This window comes from Dissoconium aciculare (genome assembly GCF_010015565.1).
Source record: "Dissoconium aciculare CBS 342.82 unplaced genomic scaffold K489scaffold_3, whole genome shotgun sequence".
Lineage (NCBI taxonomy): Eukaryota > Fungi > Ascomycota > Dothideomycetes > Mycosphaerellales > Dissoconiaceae > Dissoconium > Dissoconium aciculare.
Window position 1 is genome coordinate 2,013,437 of NW_022984953.1, and position 13,264 is coordinate 2,026,700.

At 52.0% G+C, this 13,264-nt stretch overlaps 5 protein-coding genes across 5 annotated transcripts; 1 reads left to right on the forward strand and 4 right to left on the reverse strand.

The window, feature by feature from the left end:
- Nucleotides 1-84: 84 nt before the first annotated feature.
- On the reverse strand, nt 85-4,074 carry K489DRAFT_314204 (uncharacterized protein; the record flags this gene model as incomplete). The annotated part of the gene is made up of 2 exons (XM_033600995.1): nt 85-3,155; nt 3,207-4,074. The coding sequence occupies 2 exons, from the start codon at nt 4,072-4,074 to the stop codon at nt 85-87; spliced, it is 3,939 nt and encodes a 1,312-aa protein (XP_033462581.1).
- Nucleotides 4,075-6,485: 2,411 nt separating this feature from the next.
- K489DRAFT_378088 (Clavaminate synthase-like protein) lies at nt 6,486-7,985 on the reverse strand. Its single transcript, XM_033604315.1, has 2 exons — nt 7,587-7,985; nt 6,486-7,528 (listed from the first exon to the last, which is right to left on the reverse strand). The coding sequence occupies exons 1-2, from the start codon at nt 7,836-7,838 to the stop codon at nt 6,632-6,634; spliced, it is 1,149 nt and encodes a 382-aa protein (XP_033462582.1). The 5' UTR covers nt 7,839-7,985; the 3' UTR covers nt 6,486-6,631.
- Nucleotides 7,986-8,359: 374 nt separating this feature from the next.
- On the reverse strand, nt 8,360-9,537 carry K489DRAFT_368686 (uncharacterized protein; the record flags this gene model as incomplete). The annotated part of the gene is made up of 2 exons (XM_033602973.1): nt 8,360-9,420; nt 9,474-9,537. 2 exons carry the CDS (start codon nt 9,535-9,537, stop codon nt 8,360-8,362), a joined length of 1,125 nt encoding a protein of 374 aa, XP_033462583.1.
- Nucleotides 9,538-9,737: 200 nt separating this feature from the next.
- K489DRAFT_315302 (ESCRT-1 complex, Vps28 subunit) lies at nt 9,738-10,583 on the reverse strand (the record flags this gene model as incomplete). The annotated part of the gene is made up of 3 exons (XM_033601078.1): nt 9,738-10,139; nt 10,195-10,431; nt 10,491-10,583. 3 exons carry the CDS (start codon nt 10,581-10,583, stop codon nt 9,738-9,740), a joined length of 732 nt encoding a protein of 243 aa, XP_033462584.1.
- A 204-nt stretch (nt 10,584-10,787) lies between these two features.
- K489DRAFT_378090 (Noc2-domain-containing protein) lies at nt 10,788-13,264 on the forward strand. The gene has a single exon (XM_033604316.1). It carries the CDS (start codon nt 10,821-10,823, stop codon nt 13,089-13,091), a length of 2,271 nt encoding a protein of 756 aa, XP_033462585.1. The 5' UTR covers nt 10,788-10,820; the 3' UTR covers nt 13,092-13,264.

Below are 13,264 nucleotides of genomic sequence, written 5' to 3' on the forward strand. Positions count from 1 at the left end.
GCTCTTGCTTAGTTGCTGTGAGATCGGTGGAAATCAGCCTGTGAGGAGAAGTTAGCGAATGTTCTCCAGGGCACGTATGATCCATCATGTTGAGAAACACGATGGGGAGTTACAAATCAGACCCACCCTCTCCATCGGATCAGTCGAGTCGGCCGTGAAGATAGCCGGACTCGCTAGGCCTGATGTGCCATTGTCCGTGAAGCCTCGATCGTACAATCCGGGCCTGATGGGAAAGGCAGAGGCGGGTGGTGCCAGTCCGCCCTCTGGGTTGCCCGTGACGGAGTCTGCCGACGAGATCAGACCGCTGCGGCCATCGCTCTTGCGCTCAAGTAATGCCCCTCCCAAGGTGGCGCACTTCAGGATCGTCTGGATGAGCTGGTTCGGTTTGAGGGGTTTGGAGAGGTACTCGTCCATCTGCGCTTGGATGCACTTTTCTCGGTCTCCGAGCATGGCGTGGGCCGTCAAGGCGATGATGGGCGTGCGGATGAGCTCATTGGACTTTTCGTACTCGCGGATGTTGGCGGTGGCCTCGAACCCGCCCATGACGGGCATCTGCACGTCCATGAGGACGACGTCGAACTTGCGACGTTTGATCGCCTCGAAGGCTTCGAGACCATTGTTGGCCACAGTCACGTTGTGGTTGTGACGCATGAGAATCTTCACGGCCAGCTTCTGGTTGACGGCGTTGTCTTCTGCGAGCAGAATCTCGAACGTCCTTGATTTGTCTGCAGATGTGGGTGCCGCTCGGCCTTCCATAGCCGGAATGAGGGCATTGGCGAGGTCGACGGGTAAACAAGGCGTCGTCATGTAGCTTGCGATACCATTTTCCAAGGCAGTCTTGAAGCTGACGGAGATCTCGGGCGCGAGCATCACAATTGGTGTGTACTTCGACTGCTCGTGACTCCGCAGTTGCATGGCCGTTTCCGGATTATCCACGATCACGCAATCGCAGGCCATTGACGGGCCAAGCTCGAAAGCTGGATGGCTGCGTTTGTCGATAACATGTGGTACGAGATCGAGCGCCTTGACACATTCCGCGGTTTCGGCCTCCCATGCGGTTCGTCCTTCGTGAATGAACAATACGCTTCGTTTTTGATATTGTCGCAGTTGAGGCATAATCTCGACGAGATCCGGATTTCCAAGGCGCGCCTTGATGGTGAAGTAGAACTCGCTACCGACGCCAAAGTCGGACTCCACCCACATCGTACCGCCCATCAGCGTGACAAGTCGGCGCGAGATGGAAAGACCAAGGCCGGTACCACCAAACTTCCGTGTCATCGAGCCATCAGCCTGCTGAAAAGTGTCGAAGATCAGATCAACTTTGTCCTTCTTGATACCGATACCGGTATCGCAAATGGAGAACTTGACCACAACTTCGCCGTCTGCGCAGGGCACCGATTCATCCGCCGCGATCTTGACGCGCACCTCACCATGTTCGGTGAATTTGATGGCGTTTCCGGCGAGGTTGAGGATGACTTGTCGGAGACGGAAGGAGTCACCGACAAGGTAGTCTGCCACAGAACTGTCGACATCATAGACCAAGTTAATGTCCCTCTCATTTGCGCGGACTGCCAATGATTTCAAGCAGTTGAAAACATTGCTTCGCAGGGAAAATGGAACTTCTTCCAGAATCATCCGATTGGCTTCAATCTTGGAGATATCAAGGATGTCGTCGATAATAGTCAACAGACTGTTGGCAAGGGAGAAGACAATGTTCAGGTTGTCGCGCTGGTTGGCTTCCAACTCAGTGTCCAAGGTCAGCTGAGTCATGCCGATGATACCGTTCATCGGCGTTCGAATCTCATGCGACATGTTTGCAAGGAATTCCGATTTCGTCTTGTTCGCAAATTCTGCTGCTTCTCTGGCTTGGTTGTTCTTCTGGATACTCTCGCGCAGATTAACGACCATTCGGTTGATTCGGTTCTTCAACTCATTCATTTCGCCAGAAGCTTCGACGTTGATCATCTTGGTAAAGTCGCCCTTCATGGCCGCATTGCTAATGTCGGCAAAGGCGCGCACCTGGGACGTCAAGTTCTGAGCCATTGTGTTGACATCACGCGTAATGTCTTTCCAACGACCATCGATATTTTGGTCCTCGGCCTGTCCACCCATCTTTCCGTCGACACCGACATCACGAGCAACACGTTGCACACTCATGGACCAGCCATCGAGTCGCGTCACCATGTCGTTAATGGTGTCTTTAAGTGTTTGAATCTCGCCCTGAGCATGAACTTCGATCTTCTTGCGCAGGTCACCTCGCGCGATTGCTTGTGTGACACTGGAAATGTTGCGAACCTGACTGGTCAAGTTATTGGCCATGGTATTTACGTTGTCCGTCAAGTCCTTCCATTTGCCTTCGACATTGGCGACCTCAGCTTGGCCTCCTAAGGTACCTTCAGTTCCGACTTCCCTTGCCACTTTGCTGACTTCGAAGGCAAAGGTACTCAGGCGATCAACCATTGAATTGATTGTGTTCTTCAGCTCGAGAATTTCGCCTTGAACCTCGACCTCAACCTTCTTGCTCAAATCTCCTTGAGCCACAGCAGTTGTCACTGCAGCGATTTCTCGCACGTGAGTGGTCAAATTCATGGCCATGCCGTTGACGTTTTCAGTCAAGTCTTTCCAAGTGCCTTCGACGCCATGCACAGTAGCCTGGCCTCCGAGACGACCTTCGGTACCGACTTCGCGGGCAATTTTGGTGACCTCGTGAGCGAATTGTCTCAATTGCTGCACCATGGAGTTGATGGTGTCCTTTAGCGTCAAAATTTCGCCCTTGCATTGTGCTCGGACTTGCTGCGTGAGATCACCCTTTGCCACAGCAGTGGTGACTTCTGCGATATCACGCACTTGTGCTGTGAGATTGTTTGCCATGGCGTTCACGTTAACAGTGAGATCGTTCCACATGCCCTGAACGCCCTCGATTTGAGCCTGACCACCAAGAACACCTTCGGTACCGACGTCACGAGCGACTTTCGTCACCTCTGTCGCAAATGTGCGCAATTGGTCCACCATTGCGTTGATTGTCTGTTGTAGCTGCAGGATTTCTCCCTTTGCAGGCCGTTCGATCTTGCGACTGAGATCACCTTGGGCGACTGCGGTTGTGACGTTGGCAATCTCTCTGACCTGGTCGGTCAAATTCTTTGCCATGCTGTTGACTGTGATGGGTTAGCAAATATCCATTCGTGAGGTGTACGAGCCAAGCATACCATTTCCAGTCAGATCAGCCCAGATACCAGCTACACCGGGCACTTTGGCTTGACCACCTAGACGACCTTCCGTACCGACCTCCTTCGCAAGCAGCGTCACCTGACTAGCAAACTCCTGCAATTGATCCACCATTTTGTTGATTGTGTGCTTAAATTTTGCAATCTCAGGATCTTTCTCTTGCTCATGGATCAAAACCTTCTTGCTCAAATCGCCATTTGCCACAGCAGTGATGATTGTCCCAATTTCGCGCAATACTTTCTGGTACGTGTGGTTTATTTGTTTGAACTTCTCAATCTCCCTCTTCAGCTGTTCTATCGAACCCGAGTTTCCTAGGTTGTCCAATGCCGCACGTGTTGCTGTCTCTTGCTGGGATAAGTTGGTGCTGATCTGACCAATGATCTCTTGCTGACTCTCGATCTTCTGCGCTTGCTGATCGATGTGTTCTCTGAGCACATTGAATTGCTCAACCGTGAGCGTTCGGGCACTGGCCTCGCCATCATGCTTCGACAGAAGGCTGTTAACGAGGGATGCTGAGCGGGTTCGCGCGCTCAGGCCCGCAGGTCGCGTGGAGCTCGTTTGTTCGCCAGAAAATGCGGAGGAAAGTGGCTCGTTGGGAGTCACGGGAAGTGAATGCGGACCGGTAGCAGCTTTCGCCTCTAGAAATTGTATGCGCAGAGCTAAGCCGTTCAACTCTCGTTCGAGGGTGCGCTTCTCCACAGTGTCGTCGCCAGGTAGTGTGATTTGGTTATTTTTGATTCCGTTAGCTATCGCAGAGCTCGGGAATGAATCGGCCTCAAGATTGGAGTAGTGTTTCGCAAAATTGGCAAGTATCCTGGCCAGGGCCGCGGAAGTCTCGGGCTGTTGCATTTTGTTGGTAGGGGTCTAGGGGATATACGCGAGTCTATGCCAGCATAGCAAGCGGTTCGTAGGATGTATGGAAGCGTTTCTAGGGAGATTTTTTGTCGCACCCGGGAGAAGCGTAGTCGATGTCGACGGCGCGACCTCGAGCCACTGCTCGTTCGGTCTTCAGATTGCTGTCCAGAGGCACATAGGCGAGGGTCTTCTCAGGCGTTGGGATGTCTGGCCGAGAAGGAGGTCACTGTTGCGCGAAATGAGTGTCTGCGGGGAGATGGGAGGTAAAGGTCGTTTCGGCCAGCAGTTGCGTTGCGACAAGTGGGTCTTGCAAGTGGCGTAGCTGCATAAGATCGTAGATGGATCGATGTCGCAGCTGTTCGGTGTAATCTCGTACAGCTTGAATGTCAACTCAACCACGAGCTATCCCTCACGGCCCAAGTGCGCGCGATTGTGTAGAGAAGTGTGAAAGAAACGATTCTTGAGGACACCGGTTTCGCCGGACAAAGGATAAGATGTACATGTATGTGAGCCCGTGACACGAGCCAGGAGAGACGGGCGAATGCTACAGCACATACACGTCCGCACTAACAGACCGCTGCGCAGACCTGATACCTGGATGGATTAGAGATGGCCGCAGGTACTACGATACGATACGACCCGTACCAAATCTACCACTTGAGCGACCAGCATGATTATTATTATATCCTCGCTGCTCATACAACACCATGCTGATTCTGCCCGTATACATCTGCTTCGGAGCGGGCAATTTTGAAGGCTCTGCTGCAGGCCAAGTAGCATGTAGCGGCAGCAGCTGGAGGCCAACGGTGGACCGCATTTTGAGTTTACCCTTGTCCAAGCAACAGCAGCAGCGGCCCTGAACCCTGGAAAACGCCCAATCCGAAGGCCCGAGTCGGTGTGGTGGGCTGCTCTCTCGAGTGTCTACTGTCCTGTGTGTGTCTCTGTAGTGCGGTACAGTAATATCACCAGCATCCTCAAAGCCTGTCCATGCACCACACCCAAAACATGTTGCTGACGTTCCTGCGAATCACCATCATGAATATCCATGGACCTATGCTGCAATGTACCGCAGTTGATGAATCTCCATGCCCACGGAGAGGCCGCCCGGGTGTCTCATCAGCGAATTACTCCATTATCACCGATGCCATGACGCAGTGCTTCTCGTGGCATGCTTCTCCGTCATCCTGAGCAGGCCGTCGCCCCGCCTCGAGATTTCTATGCCCGCTTGTCACGAGCACAAGATTGTGCATACACCACACGACATGTCATCGCCGAGCAGTGCAGAACCGTCGCAAAGGCTCTCTCGCAGCTGTCTGTCCCTGACAAGAAAATGCTACAGAAAATCATCCACGCCAACCTCCATTTTCAGCGCGCTACATGTACTTATTACGCACCGCAGCAGACGGAAGCCACGCGCGCGCGGCCGCCGTCGTGCACTAAAGAACTCAGGGTTTTATCCTCCTGAATCCACCTGCTGCAAGTCAACCAACCTACAAGTGTAGTGGCATGCAGGTGCGGTTGTGACATCCCGGACAAATCGCGGTACCGCATCGCTTGGATGTTTCTCCCCCATCACACCAGGCGATTTCGGATCGCTGGTACACAGGATGATTCACTATCTCTCATATACCGTAGCGGAGGACAGCGACAGGGCAGTGGCATTCTTTACAATCGAGCAATCGAGTTCCGGTATGCGAGAAGCCCGTAAAGCATGCGCGGAGCAGGACCGTCTTATCCCGGCCACTCATCTCTCGCATCGGAATGTGTAAGGCCACACAGCCGGACGCGCAATGCGCGCAGGTGATCAGGCGCAAAATCGCTCGGGAGAGATAAAGAAACTCACTCAGCCCGTTGCCGAGATTCCAACCCCTCCCCTGAGCAGCGGAATGGCTACGGTCTGCGACAAAGCGACGATCTTTTCGTCCTTTGGTATATTGCGATGGTCGATCTTCTGCCCTTTTGTTCGTAGCGAGGGGTCCGCTGCCCGCGTATCATAATTAAGAGCGCCGTTGGGCTTCTCCGTATGGGCAAACGTGTCCGGCTTGTGTCCGTGGCGCTGACCCGCACGGCCCACTTCGGGCCCGATGTTGGCCCGCAGTGGCATGTTTCAGATTCCTTCACCCTCGTATCCACTTGTTATCGCAGTGCCGATCTCAACTTCAATCGGAATCACATCCAGGGATCTGGGGCATCGCCGACGATTGCATTGCGCTGTCACACAGCAAGAATAGTCACGAGTTCTGGAGACCGCAATGCAAGCGGTATAGTAATCTGAACCACGCTTCTGATCGAGAACCCCAGAAAGAGCCTCGAAAGGGGTCCTCATTGAGATGGTTTGACGGTAGGTGTTGGAAATATGCTCGCGATCCACGAGACAGGAAACCCTCAACGTCAAGGCGATACATGTGCGTGTAGATCGCATATGATACTATCAACACAGCCACAACGGTTTGCGCACGTACATGGTCCAGAACTTGGAGCAGCACGTGAGCAGATCGCAAAGACCATCACATACTTTACAATGACCACACACTAATGTAGATCATGACATTCAGAAAGCTTTGACAGGTTGAGTGTCATCGCGCGCCTGTTGCTCTCGCAGCTGCTTCAGCAAGTCTGGAAACCACCTCTCCGCCACATCAGTATGTGACTTAACGCGATTCATCAACGTCGCCTCGCCGAGATGGTTCCACCGGCCCTTCACAAAGGTGAATTCCACATCGTCCTTTCTGCCGTTCTGACGCTGCAAGATCTCGGCTCGAAGCGCGCGGACATGCTCCGGGACATCCATCGATTCGAACTGCTTCCTCCGGTCAGAACATATCAGGCGCGCACTGTAAAAACTGGAGCCTACCTTTGCATCGTATGAAACTCCTTGGAAGAACGGGATGGAGAAACGGGCGCCTTCTCCAGCTTTGGGCGAGAGTACCCGGTGCGTCGTGCTGGCGCAGACACCGCCAGTGAGAGCTTCAAGGCCCTGACCGATGGCCACGACCAGCGTGCCTCGAATCGGCGGGCAATCGATCCACTCGCCTTGGGTGTTCTGTGCCTGTAATCCTTTGTGCTCACTGGCTTGCAATAGATATGATGTCAGCATGGAATCCTTGTGGGGTCCCACGCCTTGGCCCGCGCCCTCGCCCGAGTCAGGATACTTCACGACTTTAAGTTTGTGCTGTTGGTCCTTGTCGAAGAAGGCGTCGAAGGCGCTTGCGGGCAGGTCCAGGCTCTCCGCGATCAGACTCGTGAAGAAGACGCTGATTTTGCTCATCCTAGCAATGTAGTCTTCAAAGACAGGTCGGAAGGATGGGAGCAATTGTGGATTTGGCCATTGGTTCGGTGCAAGTAGATGGTGATACAGTGGATCCGTATCTAAGCGCTCTGGGTGTGGCGTGCTGAGGTCGAGCTGCTCGCGCCAATCTGCCTTATGTGCTGTGATCTCATTGCCTAACTATAGCATTGATATGAGATGCTGGTCGACAGGAGTTGAGGCATGGAGGCTGACGTACCCTTGAATAACCCAGGAAGCTCGCCCGGTTCTTCATCTCAATGGCGAGCTTCTCCTCCTCGGGCAGGTCAAAGAATCGAATGCCTTCCTCGCATACTCGGTCGTACGTTTCCTGGTCGATGCCCGCATTTTTGAGGTACAAAAAGCCCACATTGAGCAAGGTCTCTCGTAATTGACGTAGAAAGTCCGGCTTGGTGTCTGGGGATCTTGCCAACGCCAGGTCTAAGATTGGGATCTCCTTGAATGCGGCCATACCGCAACAAAGCTTGTGGATGCTCGAATTGATGATAAGCACTGGAAAAGGCGGCCTCTGCACCCTAACAAGACGCTTGTGGGATTTTCAGTCGGTAAGATGTGTATATCACTAGTAGATTGTACACAAAAGGCATGAGTCGCAGACACAGTGCAAGCAACAACTAATCTTACTCCAATACCTAGGTATCTATATGCTTGACGCAATCATTACTTTAGATTTCCAGGGCTCTCGTTGATGTGGACTGGAAGACTCCACTACTCGTTCGAGGTGCGCGGGGTAGACCGATGTTGTCAGAATGAAGTACAATCACGTGCGTGCCTAGAAGGCATGGTGATACCAATAAACAGTCCACTGGGCAGCCTACAATACTCGAAGTATTTGCAGGACTGTCAGGTACAGGTTATAGAATTGAAGTGATCAAAAAGCGATTTGTACTGGACAGAAAATAGATATGATGATCTTCGGGTGACGGGAGGTGGCACGGACTATCAACTCGACAGTATTTCAAACAATATCATTCACTGCCATGCCCAGATACTCCAAACACATGTGACTTGGGCCAGGCCATCTTCGTTTCCAACGGACTGTGCAATTCCCCAGTCATCATAGCCCGAGTCCTCGCCTTCAGCAATGATGAGCAGTCCAGCTGCGCCCATTCGGGCTCGAAAGTCCTGAACTTCTGCATCGAACCCTTCCCGTTGCGGAACCGTGATGACAGCACGAGCTCGTACATCATGGCTCAAATGATGTTTGATTGTCTGTGTCAACAGAGCGGGCTGTTCTGACGTATACACAGTGTCCGCTGCTAGTATAAGCAGAAAGCCGCTGCTGACATCTATTTCTTCTGTGCTCAAAGAATTTGGCTCGGTCCAATCTAGCACAGCTGCGTGAGCGTTGATTCCACTGGCGTCGAGCATTCCTTTATTGCTTTTAATGTTGCGCTCTAGATTAGGTATGATTTCGGGGAGATCAGTGAGCAGCACTCTACGTCGCAAAATTGCTGCAGCTGCAAGACCAACCAATCCTGTTCCGGCACCAAGCTCCAAAACAACGGAGTCTGTTGGCAATTGAGGCAGCATGTCTTTCAGGATGACTAATCGACGCGCAAGTAGATGCGATGACGCCCAGGTCTTGAATCCCACGTTATCTGCAGTGAAGGCAGGTTCATGCAGCACAATGTTTAATGCGCAGCTGGCTTCAGCCGAGGCTGGATTGAAAGTCGCGGCCACTGCGGCGCCATGAGCTTCCGGAACATTTGTTGGTATCGAAAAACTTCTGGTGATCGAGCCCAGCGCTGTTCTCCCACTCCGTTCACTCAAGCATTTAGCCGCGCTCTCCCATACCAGCTCCCTTATGGCATCGTCTTCGATCCAGTCCAGCGAGCTCGAAATTATCTTTGTCAGGTAACTGGGAAGGCCTTGACTTCGAACTTTGATTTTCCCATTGGGAAGCGCTGGATGTTCGGCATCAGAGCCATCACCTTTTGGCTGCCATGATGCAGGTCCTGACTTCAAATTGTCAAGCGTCAAAAGTAGAGCTTCTCCGGAAGGTTTGGTGTATAGTTGCGGCAAATCAAGCACTATGGCACCTTGTCATTATGCAATGCACACGGGGAACGAGTTATTGATTTACCGTCCAAAATGTTGTCATTGTCAGACGAAGCATGTTTGTCGTGCATCGAGGCGGGTCCGAACATCGATCAGCTCTTCTTGGATTATGCTAGGTAGCACAGTATTTTCTGATGCATGTGTACCTCGATGTTGTAGCTTAAGGCGCACGGGCCACACATTCAACCAACGTATCTCCGACTATCTCCGCAGTGGGTTTTCTGAGCCATGATGATCCGAATAGTCGGCAGAGAGCGAGCAGGAAAACGAAAATCGCTTCATTGAGGTTTCAGTCAAGTGTTGCTTTGAAGCCCTCGTATGCGGCGTTGAGGTCGAACTGAAGTTCGCGTGCTTGCTCAGCAGTCAATTCTTCGGCCGCGCGCATTTGGTTAAGGGTGATCAGCCACTGCACAATCTTGCCCTTATTCTCGAAGTCACGTCCCGTGACCTTGTTCACAGACTGTATCGTGTCGACCAAGATAGGATGCAATGTGTCCTTCGAGAGAATGTTCATCCGCACGGCGTCGAACAGCGTTATGAAATTTTCGGAAGCTGATACGATTGCGCTCGCATTCGCGGCGCCAGCTCCAGCAGACGACAATTGACCATCTCCATGAGACGGACCACGACCTGCTTCGACCGTCGCTGGAAGACCGATCCTCAGCCGATCAGTAGCTTTGGGTGCTTCTAGCTATCGGCAAATTTCAGCATCCCTTTTTCAACGTAAGATTTAGCATCCAACTTACATTCCACTCTGCCTTGAACCTTTCGAGATCGCCGAAGGCAATAGACACGCTTTCATCGGCAAGATTGCTCTTGTACTGGCGTAGGAGACGGTCACAGGTCTCAGTGTATTCGGATTCCTTGATGCTGTCACGTAGGTACGCTCTCTCTAGAGCATCGAGAGTGACGATTATGCTGTAGATCTCTGCGAGTGATTCATACAAGTCTCGCTCCGCTGCACTGTCGGCGAGTTTGACCTCCTTTATACCGGTATCAGCGACAAGGCTCCCGTCAGATGTGCCGGTATGCGCTGGCTCACTGCATCGAGATTTATACTTGCTGCAAGATTGCTTGAGGGAGTGTAGCTGTACGGAGTCGGCGCGTACGCCAATTGCGGTTGCGACGTAAACATCCTTGCTATATTCAGATACAGAGCAGATAGCGCAAAGTGAATCAGTTTCGAAGCCAACAGGTCATTATGGCAGCTCGTGTGCCGCATAAGCATGCGGCTCGGAGAGCTTTGGGGTCGGTCCGGCTAAAATTCGGCTTAAAAGTCCGAAATTTTGGGCAGGTACATTTTCAAGAATTGTCAATCCTTTGAAATTTATTAATTAAATCAAGCACGAAAGTTTTGCGCCCAATCGCAGCAATGGCGCAAAGCAAAGCGACGAAAAAGTTCGAGCAGCGTCATCTCAAGGATACCTTGGAACGTCGAAAAGGTTTCAAACAGACGAAGCAAAAGTTGCAATTGAAGGCCAAGAAGAAAGCCCGACGCGCGGAAGAAAATGGCCGAGATGTCAATGCCGACGAAGATGACAAGGCGAGTGCTAAAGGCAAGCAAGAACAGGAGAAGCGCGCCTTCAATGACATGAGCGTCGATGACTTCTTCCAAGGTGGATTTGAGGTTCCCGAATTGCCTAAAAAGAAAGGCAGCAAAAGGAAACGGCATGCGGAAAACGACGAGGACTCGGAGTCTGACTCCGGTGATGTTCCTTCGCATGAGGCGCAGGGAGCTGACGATGAATCGGACTCCAATTCCGAAGGCGATCTTGAGGAGTTCAAGGAGCAATTGAACGCGCTGGCTGAGAAAGACCCCGAGTTCCACAAAATGCTCCAACAGGATGAGCCAGAGGTCTTTGACGATCTAGACGGTCTGCAACTCAGCGACGATGAGCCGGAACCAAAGCGCAAGAGGCAGAAACAGGATGACAGCGACGAGGATGAGGATATGGACGACGGGCCTGGCGACAAAAACGAGCTTGGAATGGCTACATTACAGAAGTGGCGGACTTTGATGAGTGAGCAGCACTCCATGCGTGCAGCGAAAGAGGTGGTGATCGCATTCCGCTCTGCTGCTCAAGTTTCTACGTCCGACGCAGAGGACAAACCATTCAAATACTCTGTGTCTGACCCGGAGGTCTATCACCAGCTGCTTCTCACAGCTCTCAAACAAGTTCCAAAGATCTTCGAGCATCATCTTCCAGTACAGGAGACCAAGACCGGCAAAGTGCATGTGCCGACAGATTCAAAGAAATTCAAGACGCTGGCGCCGCTGCTTCGCACTCAGATTTCCGGACTGCTGCGATTATTAGAGAACCTTTCCGACGCCTCGACTCTTCGACTTACACTCTCATCTCTACTCCCCTTACTTCCTTACCTGCTGTCTTTCAAAAAGCTAGTCCGTGATGTCGCGAAAGCTGTCACCGAAGTATGGGCCACTGGATCCAATACTGAGGCCACCCGAATTGCTGCATTCCTTGTGATGCGCCGCCTGGTCGTGATCGGTGATGCTGGTATTCGAGAGAATGTTTTGAAAGCGACGTACCAAGCACTAGTCAAGAGCAGCCGCAATACAACAGTCCACACGATATCCGGTGTCAACCTGATGAAGAATTCTGCCGCTGAGCTTTGGGGACTTGCAGGTGGTGAAGGCGGTGTTGCTTACACAACTGCCTTTGCATTCATACGCAGTCTTGCCATGCATCTCCGGAACAGCATCACCAATAATTCGAACGAGAGCTATAAGACAGTCTACAACTGGCAATTTGTGCACAGCTTAGACTTCTGGAGTCGTGTCCTCGCTTTACATGGCGCCGAGCCGGACACTCCGCTCAGACCTTTGATCTATCCTCTTGTCCAAGTTACACTTGGCGCACTGAGGTTGATTCCGACGGCGACATATTTTCCACTACGCTTCCAGCTCACACGCTCGCTACTGCGAGTCAGTCTCTCAACAAGCACATACATACCTCTCGCGGCGCCATTATACGAAGTTCTAGCAAGTGCGGAGATGAAGAAAGCTCCGAAGCCAAGTACCTTGAAGCCACTCGATTTCAGTACGACCATTCGTACGCCCAAATCATATCTGCGCACCCGAACATATCAAGATGGTGTGGCTGAACAAGTGCAGGAGCTGCTCTCTGAATTCTTCGTGCTGTGGGCCAAGAATATCGCTTTCCCGGAGCTTGCTCTGCCAGTTGTGATTATCCTTCGGCGTTGGCTCAAGGACGCTAACCGTCGCGGCACCATTAAAGGCGGCAACAAGAACCAGAAAGTGAATACTGCGATCCAGCTGCTGGTTCAAAAAGTCGAGGCCAACTCAACATGGATCGAGGAGAGGCGTGCGAAGGTCGAGTTCGCTCCCAAAAATCGACGCGGTGTGGAAAACTTCCTGAACGATGTCTCGTGGGAGAAAACGCCGCTTGGTGCGTATGTTGTCGGGCAGCGGAAAACTCGAGCGGAGAAGGCGAAGGTTTTAGACGACAGTCGCAAGGAGGAAGATCGACGACGCAACAAGGCCCAGAACGAGAAGAGCAGAACTGAGGTCTTCGATGATCAGGATGAAGAGGACGAGGATGACGAGGATGAAGATGACGAAGACGTTGAGGACGAGGATGAGGAGGATGAAGATGAAGACTAAATCCGGTTGGAAATACTTCTTGCTTACCTCTCTTCACTTGCAAAATTGTACGACTATGCCTCGTAACCCGGTCATCCCTCTGGGGCAGCCAAGGAGGCAATTTTCGATAGAACAGCAGAGCCGAGAATTGAATAAAGAATTAATTCATCAAAGGATTTGTTGTACAATTCCAA

Excerpts from the sequence above, each read along its gene's own strand:
- K489DRAFT_378088 (XM_033604315.1), bottom strand. The coding sequence starts at position 7,838 with ATGGCCGCATTCAAGGAGATCCCAATCTTAGACCTGGCGTTGGCAAGA. Across the intron at positions 7,529-7,586 it reads GCTTCCTGGGTTATTCAAGG|TTAGGCAATGAGATCACAGC; the intron begins GTACGTCAGCCT and ends TCAATGCTATAG.
- K489DRAFT_378090 (XM_033604316.1), top strand. The coding sequence starts at position 10,821 with ATGGCGCAAAGCAAAGCGACGAAAAAGTTCGAGCAGCGTCATCTCAAG.